Raw genomic sequence first — 14146 nt, 5'->3', positions numbered from 1 at the left:
GTTTCCTTATTAAATCCAGAATACTTAAGAGTGATAATCCTGATGATTACTTAGTGGCAGTAAAGAAGCAGTCTTTTTGGTATCACTGCCCTGGGAGTGCTTAAAAATTGAATCAGATATGCCCTTTGCAATTTAATGAAGTCAGATGCCTTCAAGGGAACCTCGATTTAGTGAGGATCTCCTCTCTCCAGATTCTGGGTTTTAACAAGTTGGATTTGTGGCTGAACTCGAATAGGGGAGTTGCTTTCTACTCCGTTACGTACACCCAGGAGAGACCAAAGAAGGGGGAAATATTTTGCTAGTAGCTCATGTTATTAGGGTGTTTAACAGCTTACACAGGGCTCTCACAGCCAGCCACTTAATCCTCAACTTGTGAGGGTAGAGTAGTCCTGTTTTGCAAATGAGATAACAAAGGCTTTGAAGTCCCAAGTTGAGTGACTTGCCTTAAATCCAGAGCTATTAAGTAGCTGAGACAGAATTCCAACCCCTACCCTTTGACCTCAACTCCATTGTCATCTCTGCGATCCTAGCTGCTGCGGGAACCTGGGGGTTCTTAGAAATAAGCTACCAGTATATCCTGATGTCTGCTATTTTAACTACCTCAAAGTTAGAGGCCTATTACTCTCAAAGTGTGTTAGCCTTTAACTTCGTGATTGGCAGGGGAGGGGCGTCATCCCTACCCACCAAAATGTTTTCCTTCTTTAGCAAATCTCTGTTAAGCATCTGCTATATGCTAGGCTATGTGGCATGCAAAGCAAAGTAAAACAGATAGGGTCCCTGCTCTCCTGGAGCTTATATTCTGTTAGGGAAAATAGACCAAAGAGAAAACAAATAAGATGATAAGATCCAAGAAGGAAATAAATAGGACACCAGCAGAAGCTCTGGGAGGGTTGATTTTTCTTTTCTTTCTTTTTTTTTTTTTTGTTGTTGTTGATAATTATACTTTAAGTTCTAGGGTACATGTGCACAATGTGCAGGTTTTTTACATAGGTATACATGTGCCGTGTTGGTGTGCTGCACCCATTAACTCGTCATTTACATTAGGTATATCTCCTAATGCTATCCCTCCCTGCTGCCCCCACCCCACAACAGGCCCCACTGTGTGATTTTCCCCACCGTGTGTCCAGGTGTTCTCATTGTTCATTTCCCACCTATGAGTGAGAACATGTGGTGTTTGGTTTTCTGTCCATGTGATAGTTTGCTCAGAATGATGGTTTCTAGCTTTATCCGTGTCCCTACAAAGGACATGGAATCATCCTTTTTTATGGCTGCATAGTATTCCATGGTGTATGTGTGCCACATTTTCTTAATCCAGTCTATCATTGATGGACATTTGGGTTGGTTCCAAGTCTTTGCTATTGTGAATAGTGCCACAATAAATATACGTGTGCATGTGTCTTTATAGCAGCATGATTTATAATCCTTTAGGTATATACTCAGTAATGAGATGGCTGGGTCAAATGGTATTTCTAGTTCTAGATCCTTGAGGAATTGCCACACTGTTTTCCACAATGGTTGAACTAGTTTACAGTCCCACCAACAGTGTAAAAGTGTTCCTATTTCTCCACATCCTCTCCAGCACCTGTTGTTTCCTGACTTTTTAATGATGGCCATTCTAACTGGTGTGAGATGCTATCTCATTGTGGTTTTGATTTGCATTTCTCTGATGACCAGTGATGCTGAGCATTTTTTCATGTGTCTTTTGGCTGCATAAATGTCTTCTTTTGAGAAGTGTCTGTTCATATCCTTCGTTCACTTTTTGATGGGGTTGATTTTTTCTTGTAAATTTGTTTAAGTTGTTTGTAGATTCTAGATATTAGCCCTTTGTCACATGGGTAGATTGTAAAACTTTTCTCCCATTCTGTAGGTTGCCTGTTCACTCTGATGGTAGTTTCTTTTGCTGTGCAGAAGCTCTTTAGTTTAATTAGATCCCATTTGTCAATTTTGGCTTTTGTTGCCATTGCTTTTGGCGTTTTAGTCATGAAGTCCTTGCCCATGCCTGTATCCTGAATGGTATTGCCTAGGTTTTCTTCTAGGGGTTTTATGGTTTTAGATCTAACATTTAAGTCTTTAATCCATCTTGAATGAATTTTTGTATAAGGTGTAAGGAAGGGATCTAGTTTCAGCTTTCTACATATGGCTAGCCAGTTTTCCCAGCACCATTTATTAAATAGGGAATCCTTTCCCCATTGCGTGTTTTTGTCAGGTTTGGCAAAGATCAGATGGTTGTAGATGTGTGGTATTATTTCTGAAGGCTCTGTTCTGTTCCATTGGTCTATATCTCTGTTTTGATACCAGTACCATGCTGTTTTGGTTACTGTAGCCTTGTAGTATAGTTTGAAGTCACATAGCATGATGCCTCCAGCTTTGTTCTTTTGGGTTAGGATTGATTTGGCGATGCAGGCTCTTTTTTGCTTCCATATGAACTTTAAAGTAGTTTTTTCCAATTCTGTGAAGAAAGTCATTGGTAGCTTGATGGGGATGGCATTGAATCTATAAATTACCTTGGGCAGTATGGCCATTTTCACAATATTGATTCTTCCTATCCATGAGCATGGAATGTTCTTCCATTTGTTTGTTCTTCTTTTATTTGATTGAGCAGTGGTTTGTAGTTCTCCTTGAAGAGGTCCTTCCCATCCCTTGTAAGTTGGATTCCTAGGTATTTTATTCTCTTTGAAGCAATTGTGAATGGGAGTTCACTCATGATTTGGATCTCTGTTTGTCTGTTATTGGTGTCTAGGAATGCTTGTGATTTTTGCACATTGATTCTGTATCCTGAGACTTTGCTGAAGTTGCTTATCAGCTTAAGGAGATTTTGGGCTGAGACGATGAGGTTTTCTAGATATACAATCATGTCATCTGCAAACAGGGACAATTTGACTTCCTCTTTTCCTAATTGAATCCCCTTTCTTTCTTTCTCTTGCCTGATTGCCCTGACCAGAACTTCCAACACTATGTTGAATAGGAGTGGTGAGAGAGGGCATCCCTGTCTTGTGCCAGTTTTCAAAGGGAATGCTTCCACTTTTTGCCCATTCAGTATGATATCGGCTGTGGGTTTGTCATAAATAGCTCTTATTATTTTGAGATACGTCCCATCAGTACCTAGTTTATTGAGAGTTTTTAGCATGAAGTTTTTAGCATGTTGAATTTTGTCAAAGGCCTTTTCTGCATCTATTGAGATAATCATATGGTTTTTGTCTTTGGTTCTGTTTATATGATGGATTAACGTTTATTAATTTTCATTTGTTGAACCAGCCTTGCATCCCAGAGATGAAGCCCACGTGATCATGGTGGATAAGCTTTTTGATGTGCCGCTGGATTCGGTTTGCCAGTATTTTATTGAGGTCTTTGCATCGATGTTCATCAGGGATATTGGTCTAGAATTCTTTTTTTTTGTTGTTGTGTCTCTGCCAGGCTTTGGTATCAGGATGATGCTGGCCTCATAAAATGAGTTAGGGGGGATTCCCTCTTTTTCTGTTGATTGGAATAGTTTCAGAAGGAATGGTTCCAGCTCCTCCTTGTACCTCTGGTAGAATTCAGCTGTGAATCTATCTGGTCCTGTACTTCTTTTGGTTGATAGGCTATTAATTATTGCCTCAATTTCAGAACCTGTTATTGGTCTATTCAGGGATTCAACTTCTTCCCGGTTTAGTCTTGGGAAGGTGTACGTGTCCAGGAATTTATCCATTTCTTCTAGATTTTCTAGTTTATTTGTGTAGAGGTGTTTATAGTATTCTCTGATGGTAGTTTGTGTTTCTGTGGGATCAGTGGTGATATCCCCTTTTTCGTTTTTTATTGCACCTATTTGTTTCTTCTCTCTTTTCTTCTTTATTAGTCTTGCTAGCGGTCTATCTATTTTGCTGATCTTTTCAAAAAACCAGCTCCTGGATTCATTAATTTTTTGAAGGGTTTTTTGTGTCTCTATCTCCTTCAGTTCTGCTCTGATCTTAGTTATTTCTTGCCTTCTGCTAGCTTTTGAATGTGATTGCTCTTGCTTCTCTAGTTCTTTTAATTGTGATGTTAGGGTGTCAATTTTCGATCTTTCCTGCTTTCTCTTGTAGGCATCTAGTGCTATAAATTTCCCTCTATACACTGCTTTAAATGTGTAACAGAGATTCTGGTACATTGTGTCTTTGTTCTCTTTGGTTTCAAAGAACATCTTTATTTCTGCCATCATTTCGTTATGTACCCAGTAGTCATTCAGGAGCAGGTTGTTCAGTTTCCAGGTAGTTGAGCGGTTTTGAGTGAGTTTCTTAATCCTGAGTTCTAGTTTGATTGCACTGTGGTCTGAGAGACAGTTTGTTATAATTTCTGTTCTTTTACATTTGCTGAGGAGTGCTTTAATTCCAACTATGTGGTCAATTTTGGAGTAAGTGTGATGTGGTGCTGAGAAGAGTGTATATTCTGTTGATTTGGAGTAGAGAGTTCTCTAGATGTCTGCTCGGTCTGCTTGGTGGAGAGCTGAGTTCATTTCTTGGATATCCTTGTTAACTTTCTGTCTTGTTGATCTGTCTAATGTTGACAGTGGGGTGTTAAAGTCTCCATTATTATTGTGTGGGAGTCTAAGTCTCTTCGTAGGTCTCTAAGGACTTGCTTTATGAATCTGGGTGCTCCTGTATTGGGTGCATATATATTTAGGATAGTTAGCTCTTCTTGTTGAATTGATCCCTTTACCATTATGTAATGGCCTTCTTTGTCCCTTTTGATCTTTGTTGGTTTAAAGTCTGTTTTATCAGAGACTAGGATTGCAACCCATGCTTTTTTTTTTGTTTTCCATTTTCTTGATAGATCTTCCTCCATCGCTTCATTTTGAGCCTATATGTGTCTCTGCTTGTGAGATGGGTCTCCTGAATACAGCACACTGATGGGTCTTGACTCTGTATCCAGTTTGCCAGTCTGTCTTTTAATTGGAGCATTTAGCCCATTTACATTTAAGGTTAATATTGTTATGTGTGAATTTGATCCTGTCATTATGATGTTAGCTGGTTATTTTGCTCGTTAGTTGATGCAGTTTCTTCCTAGCATGGATGGTCTTTACAATTTGGCATGTTTTTGCAGTGGCTGGTACCGGTTCTTCCTTTCCATGTTGAGTGCTTCCTTTAGGAGTTCTTGTAAGGCAGGCCTGGTGGTGACAGAATCTCTCAGCATTTGTTCGTCTGTAGAGGATTTTATTTATTCTTCACTTACGAAGCTTAGTTTGGCTGGATATGAAATTCTGGGTTGAAAATTCTTTTCTTTAAGAATGTCGAATATTGGCCCCCACTCTCTTCTGGCTTGTAGAGTTTCTGCCAGGAGATCACCTATTAGTCTGATGGGCTTCCCTTTGTGGGTAACCAGAACTTTTTCTCTGGCTGCCCTTACGATTTTTTTCCTTCATTTCAACTTTGGTGAATCTGACAATTATGTGTCTTGGAGTTGCTCTTCTCGAGGACTATCTTTGTGGCATTCTGTGTATTTCCTGAATGTGAATGTTGGCCAGCCTCACTAGGTTGGGGAAGTTCTCCTGGATAATATCCTGAAGAGTGTTTTCCAGCTTGGTTCCATTCTCCCCATCACTTTCAGGTACACCAATCAGATGTAGATTTGGTCTTTTCACATAGTCCTGTGTCCAGAATTGGTGGGTTCTTGGTCTCGCTGACTTCAAGAATGAAGCCACGGACCCTTGCGTTGAGTGTTACAGTTCTTAAAGATGGTGTGTCCGGAGTTTGTTCCTTCTGATGTTCAGACTTGTCTAGAGTTTCTTCTTTCTGGTGGGTTCGTGTTCTCGCTGGCTTCAGGAGTGAAGCTGCAGACCTTCACAGTGAGTGTTACAGCTCTTAAAGGGGGCATGTCTGGAGTTGTTTGTTCCTTCTCATGGGATCGTGGTCTCGCTGGCTTCAGGAGTGAAGCTGCAGACCTTTGCGGTAAGTGTTACAGCTTTTAAAGGCGGCGCCAACCCAAGGAGTCAGCAGCAGCAAGATTTACTGTGCAGAGCGAAAGAACAAAGCTTCCACAGCATGGAAGGGGACCCGAGAGGGTTGCCACTGCTGGCTCGGGCAGCCTGCTTTTATTCCCTTATCTGGCCCCACCCACATACTGCTGATTGGTCCATTTTACAGAGAGCTGATTGGTCTGTTTTGACAGGGTGCTGACTGGTGCATTTACAAACCTTGAGCTAGACACAGAGTGCTGACTGGTGCATTTGCAATCCTCCAGCTAGACATAAAAGTTCTCCAAGACCCCACCTGACTCAGGAGCCCAGCTGGCTTTGCCTAGTGGATCCCATGCTGGGACCGCAGGCGGAGCTGCCCGCCAGTCCCGTGCCATGCGCCCACACTCCTCAGCCCTTGGGCGGTCGATGGGACCGGGCACCTCGGAGCAGGGGGCAGCACCGGTCAGGGAGGCTTGGGCTGCACAGGAGCCCACAGGGGGTGAGAGGGGCTCCGGCATGGCAGGCTGCAGGTCCCAAGCCCTGCCCTGCGGGGAGGCAGCTGAGGCCCAGTGAGAATTCGAGTGTGGCGCGAGCAGGCCGGCAGTGCTGGGGGACCCAGCGCACCCTCCGCAGCTGCTGGCCTGGGTGCTACGCCCCTCACTGCCCAGGGCTGGCGGCACCGGCCAGCTGCTCCAAGTGCAGGGCCTGCTGAGCCCGTGCCCACCCGGAACTCGCGCTGGCCCATGAGTGCCACGCACAGCCCTGGTTCCCACCCGCGTCTCTCCCTCCACACTTCCCAACAAGCAGAGGGAGCCGGCTCCTGCCTCGGCCAGCCCAGAGCGGGGCCCCCACAGTGCAGTGGTGGGCTGAAGTGCTCCTTGAGCATGGCCAGAGTAGACGCCAAGGCCGAGGAGGTGCCAAGAGCAAGCGAGGGCTGCTAGCACGTTGTCACCTCTCAGTCCCATATTTCTTGGAGGGTTTGTTCATTTCTTTTTACTCATTTTTCTCTAAACTTCTCTTCTCACTTCATTTCATTCATTTGATCTTCAGTTCCTGATATGCTTTCTTCCACTTGATCAAATCAGCTACTGAAGCTTTCGCATGCATCTTGTAGTTCTCGTGCTATGGTTTTCAGCTCCTTCAGGTCATTTAAAGACTTGTTTTCGCTATTTATTCTAGTTAGCCATTCATCTAATCTTTTTTCAAGGTTTTTAGCTTCTTTGCCATGGGCTCGAACATCCTCCTTTAGCTTGGAGAAGTTTGTTATTACCAATTATCTGAAGCCTTCTTCTATCAACTCATCAAAGTCATTCTCTGTCCAGCTTTGTTTCATTGCTGGCGAGGAGCTGTCTTCCTTTGGAGGAGAAGAGGCACTCTGATTTTTAGAATTTTCAGCTTTTCTGCTCTGGTTTCTCCCCATCTTTGTGGTTTTATCTACCTTTGGTCTTTGATGATGGTGATGTACAGATGGGGTTTTGGTGTGGATGTCCTTTCTGTTTGTTAGTTTTCCTTCTAACAGTCAGGACCCTCAGCTGCAGGTCTGTTAGAGTTTGCTGGAGGTCCACTCCAGACCCTGTTTGCCTGAGTATCACCAGTGGAGGCTGCAGAACAGCAAATATTGCAGAACGGCAGATGTTGCTGCCTGATCCTTCCTCTGGAAGCTTCGTCTCAAAGGGGCACCCGGCTGTATGAGGTGTCAGTCGGCCCCTACTGGGAGGTGTCTCCCAGTTAGGCTCCTCGGAGGTCAGGGACCCACTTGAGAAGGCAGTCTGTCCGTTCTCAGAGCTCAAACTGCATGCTGGGAGAACCACTACTCTCTTCAAAGCTGTCAGACAGGGACGTTTAAGTCTGCAGAAGTTGTCTGCTGCCTTTTGTTCAGCAATGCCCTGCCCCCACAGGTGGAGTCTACAGAGGCAGGCAGGTCTCCTTGAGCTGTGATGGGCTCCACCCAGTTCCAGCTTCCCGGCCACTTTGTTTACCTACTCAAGCCTTGGCAATGGCGGACGCCCCTCCCCCACCCTCGCTGCTGCCTTGCAGTTCCATCTCAGACGGCTGTGCTAGCAGTGAGTGAGGCTCCGTGGGTGTGGGACCCCAGGGAGGGTTGATTTTTCGGTGGGTATTCAGGGCAGGCATCTGAAGATGGGAGGCTTACATTGAGATGGGTTTAAAAAAAAAAAAAAAAAAAAAAGCCGTATGGTAAACTGATATTCTTATGGCCACTTAACAACCATGAGGCCTGAAAGAGGAAGCGTCCAAAGGCCAGTGGAACTGAAATGGAGTAAGGGGAAGAAGCTACATGAGACGAGGTAGCAGAGCAGCGGCTGGCTCAGCTGTGGATTTTGATGCCGCGGACAAATTTTACTCTTTATTCGAAGTGTACTTGGAAGTCATTAAAGGGTTTTTGAATGTGGAAGAACAAGATCTGATTGACACTATGGAAGCTTACCTGGGTGTGGAGAATGGAAAGGATGGGATAAGAGTGGAAGCAGCACGATCTTTGTGGTGCGCCAGGGCAGCCGTGGCGGGATGGGGCCAGGGGCCTCATGCACGGCATGTGTGGTACTGAAAGCAGTGGAGACTGCAGCTGGGTTCCACTTGGATAAGAGAAAGGGATGGTCTCAAAAAAGATCCTCAGGGGTCTAGTGCAGGGGTGTCCAATATTTTCGCTTCCTGGGCCACACTGGAAGAAGAGGAATGTCTCAGGCCAAACATGAAATACACTAACACTAACGGTAGCTGATGAACTGAAAAAAAAAAAAAATTCAGAACTGCAGATTCAGGGCAAATGAGTCTGTGGCAAAGTTGGCAAAAATATCTCGTAATGTTTTAAGAAAGTTTACTAATTTGTGTTGGGCCACATGCAGCCCACAGATTGGACAAGCTTGGTCTAGCGTGTAGTGTTGGGTAGATGGTGGTGGCATTTACTGAGATGGAGAAGATAAGGGAGGATGAGGTTCAGGGAAAATCAAGAATCCCACTTTGGAATGTTAAACTAGAGGTGGCAATGTGACAGCAAAAGGAAATGTCAGGAAGGCAGCTGGATATGTGAGCCCGGCCCTCAGAAGAAAGCTCTGGGCTAGAGAAAGTTGCGAGCCAGCAGAGCATACCTGCCTAATAAAGTCATGGGACTGGATAGAAATCACCCCTAGGGTGGGAGTGTTGATAGCAGAGGGGACCCCAGGACAGCCCCAAGAGAATGGCAAGCCTTACTAATTTTATAGAGAATGAGCATCTAGCAAAGGAGACTGAGAGGAAATAGCCCCCAGGGAAGGAAGAAAACCAGCAGAGACCCCCCATGGCTTAAGTGAGGGGAGCTCTTTAAGAAGGAAAGAGTAACAGATCAGTGGGGTGTTGCCTCAGAAGGGCCCTGAGATGGGCTTGGCCACATGGAGGTCTATGAGTTGGGTAAAGGTTTTATCTAATTAGCAGGGACGGACTGTAGACTGGAGCAAGTTGAAAGTAGATGGGAGAATGGGGACTCTTTTCAAGAAGTCTTAATGTGAACAGTGGCAGAAAAGCATTCTTGTAGCACCTTACCTTGAAATGACCTTGGAATGGCCAGAGCCTGGCAGTGATCTTGGTTCTTCTACACTCACCAGATGTCTCCCATGTTGGCAAGTGTCTCCATATTCTGCTCTAAGGCATGAGTCTAAGATTGTTCCTTGAAGCGAATGGCTTCCAAACCCCTTAACATTTCAAGTCACTTGCAGTTTGTGTGTATGAAGCTTTCTCTTCAAGAGTTAGTGGTCAGAGTACTACAAATAGATGTGTCCATGGAAAATGACTTGTGGCATCAAGAGCATCTGTACCCTGAGATGGAAAACGGAGAAGCTGAAGGATCATATTATTCATTTGTTTGCCAACTTTGCCACAGATTCATTTGCCCTGAATCTGCAGTTCTGAATCCTGTAAAACTTCCAGTTCCCAATGCTTATCCTACCACTAGTTAGAGCTGCTAGATTATGTAACGCGAAAGCAGCTTTGGGTACAATCCATAGCTCCTAGTCCATTTCCCACTTAAAGGCCGCTGGGGGAGGTTCCTGTTCACTCACTGATTGATCCTTTGGTTCTGTCTGTAGTTTGTGATTATGAGGATGGGATTTGGGGTCACACTTCTTGGTTCAAATCACAGGGCAAGATACTTAATGTTTCTGGGCCTCCATTTCCTCGTTTGAAATGGGAGTAACAACACTTAATTCAAAGGGCTGCTAGGAGAATCACTAAAGCAAAGGCTTAACAAATAGCCATGACTGCTGTCATGCTGCTTTTCATCCCTGCATGTGGAGGGTGACTTATCTAAGCCCACCAGATGTTCCACATGACGGGGGCCTGGAGGTTGCACAACTGTCTCCTTTCCTTTGAATATCTCCAGAGCCTAGCGCTGTGCCCTGCTCATGATAGACCTGGAGTGAGTGTGGCAATGGCTGGGGGCTTATTTTTAGGCAGGGGGCTTATTTTTTATTTGTAATTCACACAGAGTTTAGTGATACTTTTATGTAGAGTTGCTTCTTTGACAAAATACTGTGTCAGCTACTAATCTGACAAGCCCACATCCTCACATGCTTTTCTGGCCTGAATATAAATGAGTCAACTGAAATATTGGCAAATTAACTGTAACCCTAGTGTGAAACTGATTTTTGTTCCTTTGTAGCCGGATTGAGCACCTCAAATCCCAAAATGACCTCCTGACCATAACCCTGGAGGAATGTAAAAGCAATGCCGAGAGGATGAGCATGCTGGTGGGAAAATACGAATCCAATGCCACGGCGCTGAGGCTGGCCTTGCAGTACAGGTAGGAAAACAGCGCAAGGCACACACTGGGATGTTTGGAGCTACTTCAGGGTAGAAGTGCATCCAGAGTAACCTTCAGAATAAAAGCAGGAAAAAGGCTTTTAGAAGGCATATCTTGCAGTTTGGACCAAGGCATATCTGGCGGTTTGGACCAGCAAATAGCTAAGAGTAATGAATATGATGTTAGTAAACAGGTGTATTTCTCCTAGCATATTCATCTTAAATATTATTTCGTTTAGGTACTATCACTCATAATATCGATTTTTTGGTAAGTTACATATTTATTTGTTCTTGCAGATTTTTATTTGTATTCATATGTAATTTACATTGTTATAAATCTAGCATTCTAGTTCTTCATTTTGTTGTGGTTTTAAAATGTTGCTTTTAATAGTCTCTATTTATTCTGAATTGGCTGTAACCCCTCCATCAAGTTTTTATGTTGTTAATTTATTCAGTTTTCTAGAACACATTTAGACTTTTGATATTAAAAATAATTCTATGATGAATAATTTAATGCAGATAAGATCTTCATTCTTTTGAATATTTTCCTCTGGATAAAATCCCGAAGCAGGAATTGTAGGTCAAAGGATATGAATATTTTCCTAGCTCTACAGGCATGCTGCTGATTTTTTGTCATGAAAACAAGTCAATTTAAATAACTACAGTTCACTCACTGGTGAGCAAGTGGTAATTTGAATGGACCACTTTTTTTTTTCTGCCTCATCACTTTGAAATTTATCTGTTTTTAAATTACTGCTTGTTTAAAGCTGCAGCTATGCTTTATTATTATCATCATAGGTTTCTTTTATTAGTGTTACCACTTAAGTATATTTGCCAAGGCCTCAGAGTAGTTGACTGTATCGTACACTTAGCATCCTCTAAAAAGTTCAGTATTGTTTTAAGAAACATTCTTGTTTATTCAGGAAATTATCAAAGCAAAATAAATGAGACCAAAGCTTAGAGAGCAATCATTCTGGTTTACAGACAGCAAAGCAAGCAGATAATCCATCTGTGATAACCCTTGAAGCTGGTTGCTGTCCACCCACAATCTGCCTTTGAGCAGAAAGGTCTTTCTCCACATTAGTACAACCTCATGGATAAGGAAATGTCCTCACATCTCTGGAATATGAACTGCCTTTGAAACGAGGAGCTGGTATCACCTAGGGCTAGCATTTCAGCCCTTTGTCTTAACTCTTAGTAAAGGACAATGAAAATAAAGTCAGTTGAGGCCGGGCGTGGTGGCTCACACCTGCAATCCCAGCACTTTAGGAGGCCAAGGCAGGCGGATCACGAAGTCAGGAGATCGAGACCATCCTGGCTAACATGGTGAAACCCCGTCACTACTAAAAATACAAAATATAAAAAAAAATTAGCCAGGCATGGTGGTGGATGCCTGTAGTCCCAGCTGCTCGCGAGGCTGAGGCGGGAGGCTGAGGCAGGATAATGGCGTGAACCTGGGAGGTGGAGCTCCCAGTGAGCCGAGATGGCGCCACTGCACTCCAGCGTGGGTGACAGAGTGAGACTCCATCTCAAAGAAAAAAAAAAGAAAAGAAAGGCAATCAAAACAAATTGTCTGTTTACTAAATGAAGCAACATATCCCCTGTTCAGCTTGAGGAAGCTAGATAGTTACTTTCTTAAAGAGGAAATATTCCTACTGCAGGCATATTATCTGGGACGCTGAGGATGCTGTACACATGTTCCACGTCCTCTTGTGTGGACATGGGCCATGTGGGTCTCAGGCTACAGGAAAGGGACTGTTGTTTGATATTTTACCTTGTTTGCCCAGTGAATGTTGGGCACAAAGAAGAGTGACTATGTTTCCTCCTCCTAGAAATCCAAACTCAAACTCTTGTCTGAGCTTTTGTGAAGGCCTAAGAATGTTTCATGAGACATTTTAAGCACTTAGTTTTATGAGAATCTAATAGAACTTTTCTGTGATGATGGAACTGTTCTCTACATGCACTGCCCAATGTGGTAACCACTAGCCATGTATGGCTATTGAACATATGAAGTATGGCTACTGCAATGGAGGAATGGACTTTTTCATTTTATTTAACTCAAAATGTTTTCGATTTAAGTAGCTATTTGTGGCTAGTAGATACTATATTGAATAGTGCAGGTCTAGGTCAAAACCATCTCCTTGTGGGATGTTAGCTACCTATTGTTGTATGACTAATCACTTACTGCATCACAGTTTCAAGGATCAGGAACTTGGGGGTGGCTTAGTAGGTGGTTCTGGTTCAGGGTCTCTTATGAGATTCTGGTCAAGCTGTCAGCCAGGGCTGTATCATCTGAGACCTCAGTGGGGGATTGGAGGATCTGCTCTAAGAAGGCTAACTCACATGGCTGTTGGCTGAAGGCCTTAGTCATTACTCGCCATGTGGACCTCTCCATAGGGCTGCCTGAGAGTCTTGAAGACACGACAGCTGGCCTGCTCCGGGCAGGATGGTCCAAGAGAATGAAGTAAGAGAGAGTGACCAAGATGGAAGTCAGGGTTTTTTAGTAAGCTAATTTTGCAAGTGACCTACTGTCACTTCTGTCACACAGACCAACCCTGGTACTTTGCAGATGGGGGACAGCACAGGGGTGTAGACACCAGGGTGTGGGCTCAGCAGGACTACCTGGAGTGGCCTACCACAAAGAAATCACATGGTCCTTTCAGCTGGTCACCGAAGGGATGACGCACTTGCCTCTCCCACCTTTATTGTTTCTCTTGTATTTTTCCAGAACCAAGTTAAAGGTTTAAAAATAAAAAGGCCAGGGGCGGGGCACGTGAAGCACTGGGGGGGGGGGGGGGGGGGGGGGGGGGGGGGGGGGGGGGGGGGGGGGGGGGGGGGGGGGGGGGGGGGGGGGCACTAGCCTGGGAAGAGGAAGCCAAAAAAAAAAAAAAAAAAAAAAAAAAAAAAAAAAAAAAATAAAAAGGCCAAATGAAAGAGCAAGCCACTGGCCCTGCCCTGGGAATATTCATGGGTGGTTTCCTTGCCTGTGTGGAGAGTGAGGCCGAGACAGCACCTGAGCTGCCTCCTGCATGGGAACCGGCACCACACTGAAGGTGTCCGCTGTTCCCTGCAAGGGCTGAGGCCACATGTGCTTTGTTTCAGTGAGCAGTGCATCGAAGCCTACGAACTCCTCCTGGCGCTGGCGGAGAGCGAGCAGAGCCTTATCCTGGGGCAGTTCCGAGCGGCGGGCGTGGGGTCGTCCCCTGGTAAGTGTCTCCAGAGTCCCTCTTCCTCCTCTTGTCTCCCTGCCTCCTTTGCTTCTGCCCCTGTCTCAGCAACTGGCATTGGATCATCTCCCGACAACACAAAATTTGGTTGTCAAGTGTGTTTTTCGTTTTTCCTCATGACTGAATGGGTAAATTGTTTATGTTGAAGGCAGCAAGAACTGGAGTGGAAACAGAATAACCGGCAAGTTAAAACAAACAAGCCTTCTTAGGATCTGCA

The 14146-nt window shown here is 44.4% G+C and overlaps 1 protein-coding gene across 1 annotated transcript in view; it reads left to right on the top strand.

Annotated features, from left to right (window-relative positions):
• The window catches only part of MCC (MCC regulator of WNT signaling pathway), a 275349-nt gene that overhangs the window by 217624 nt on the left and 43579 nt on the right, over positions 1-14146 (top strand). Inside the window, exons 10-11 of the mRNA XM_030817748.1 lie at positions 10563-10703; positions 13805-13908. Of these exons, the coding sequence (XP_030673608.1) occupies positions 10563-10703; positions 13805-13908 (245 nt within the window). The remainder of the gene's footprint in view (positions 1-10562; positions 10704-13804; positions 13909-14146) is intronic.

This window comes from Nomascus leucogenys, chromosome 2, assembly GCF_006542625.1.
Source record: "Nomascus leucogenys isolate Asia chromosome 2, Asia_NLE_v1, whole genome shotgun sequence".
Lineage (NCBI taxonomy): Eukaryota > Metazoa > Chordata > Mammalia > Primates > Hylobatidae > Nomascus > Nomascus leucogenys.
Note: the sequence above shows the minus strand (reverse complement) of the source record. Positions and strands in the feature narration are given on the sequence as shown.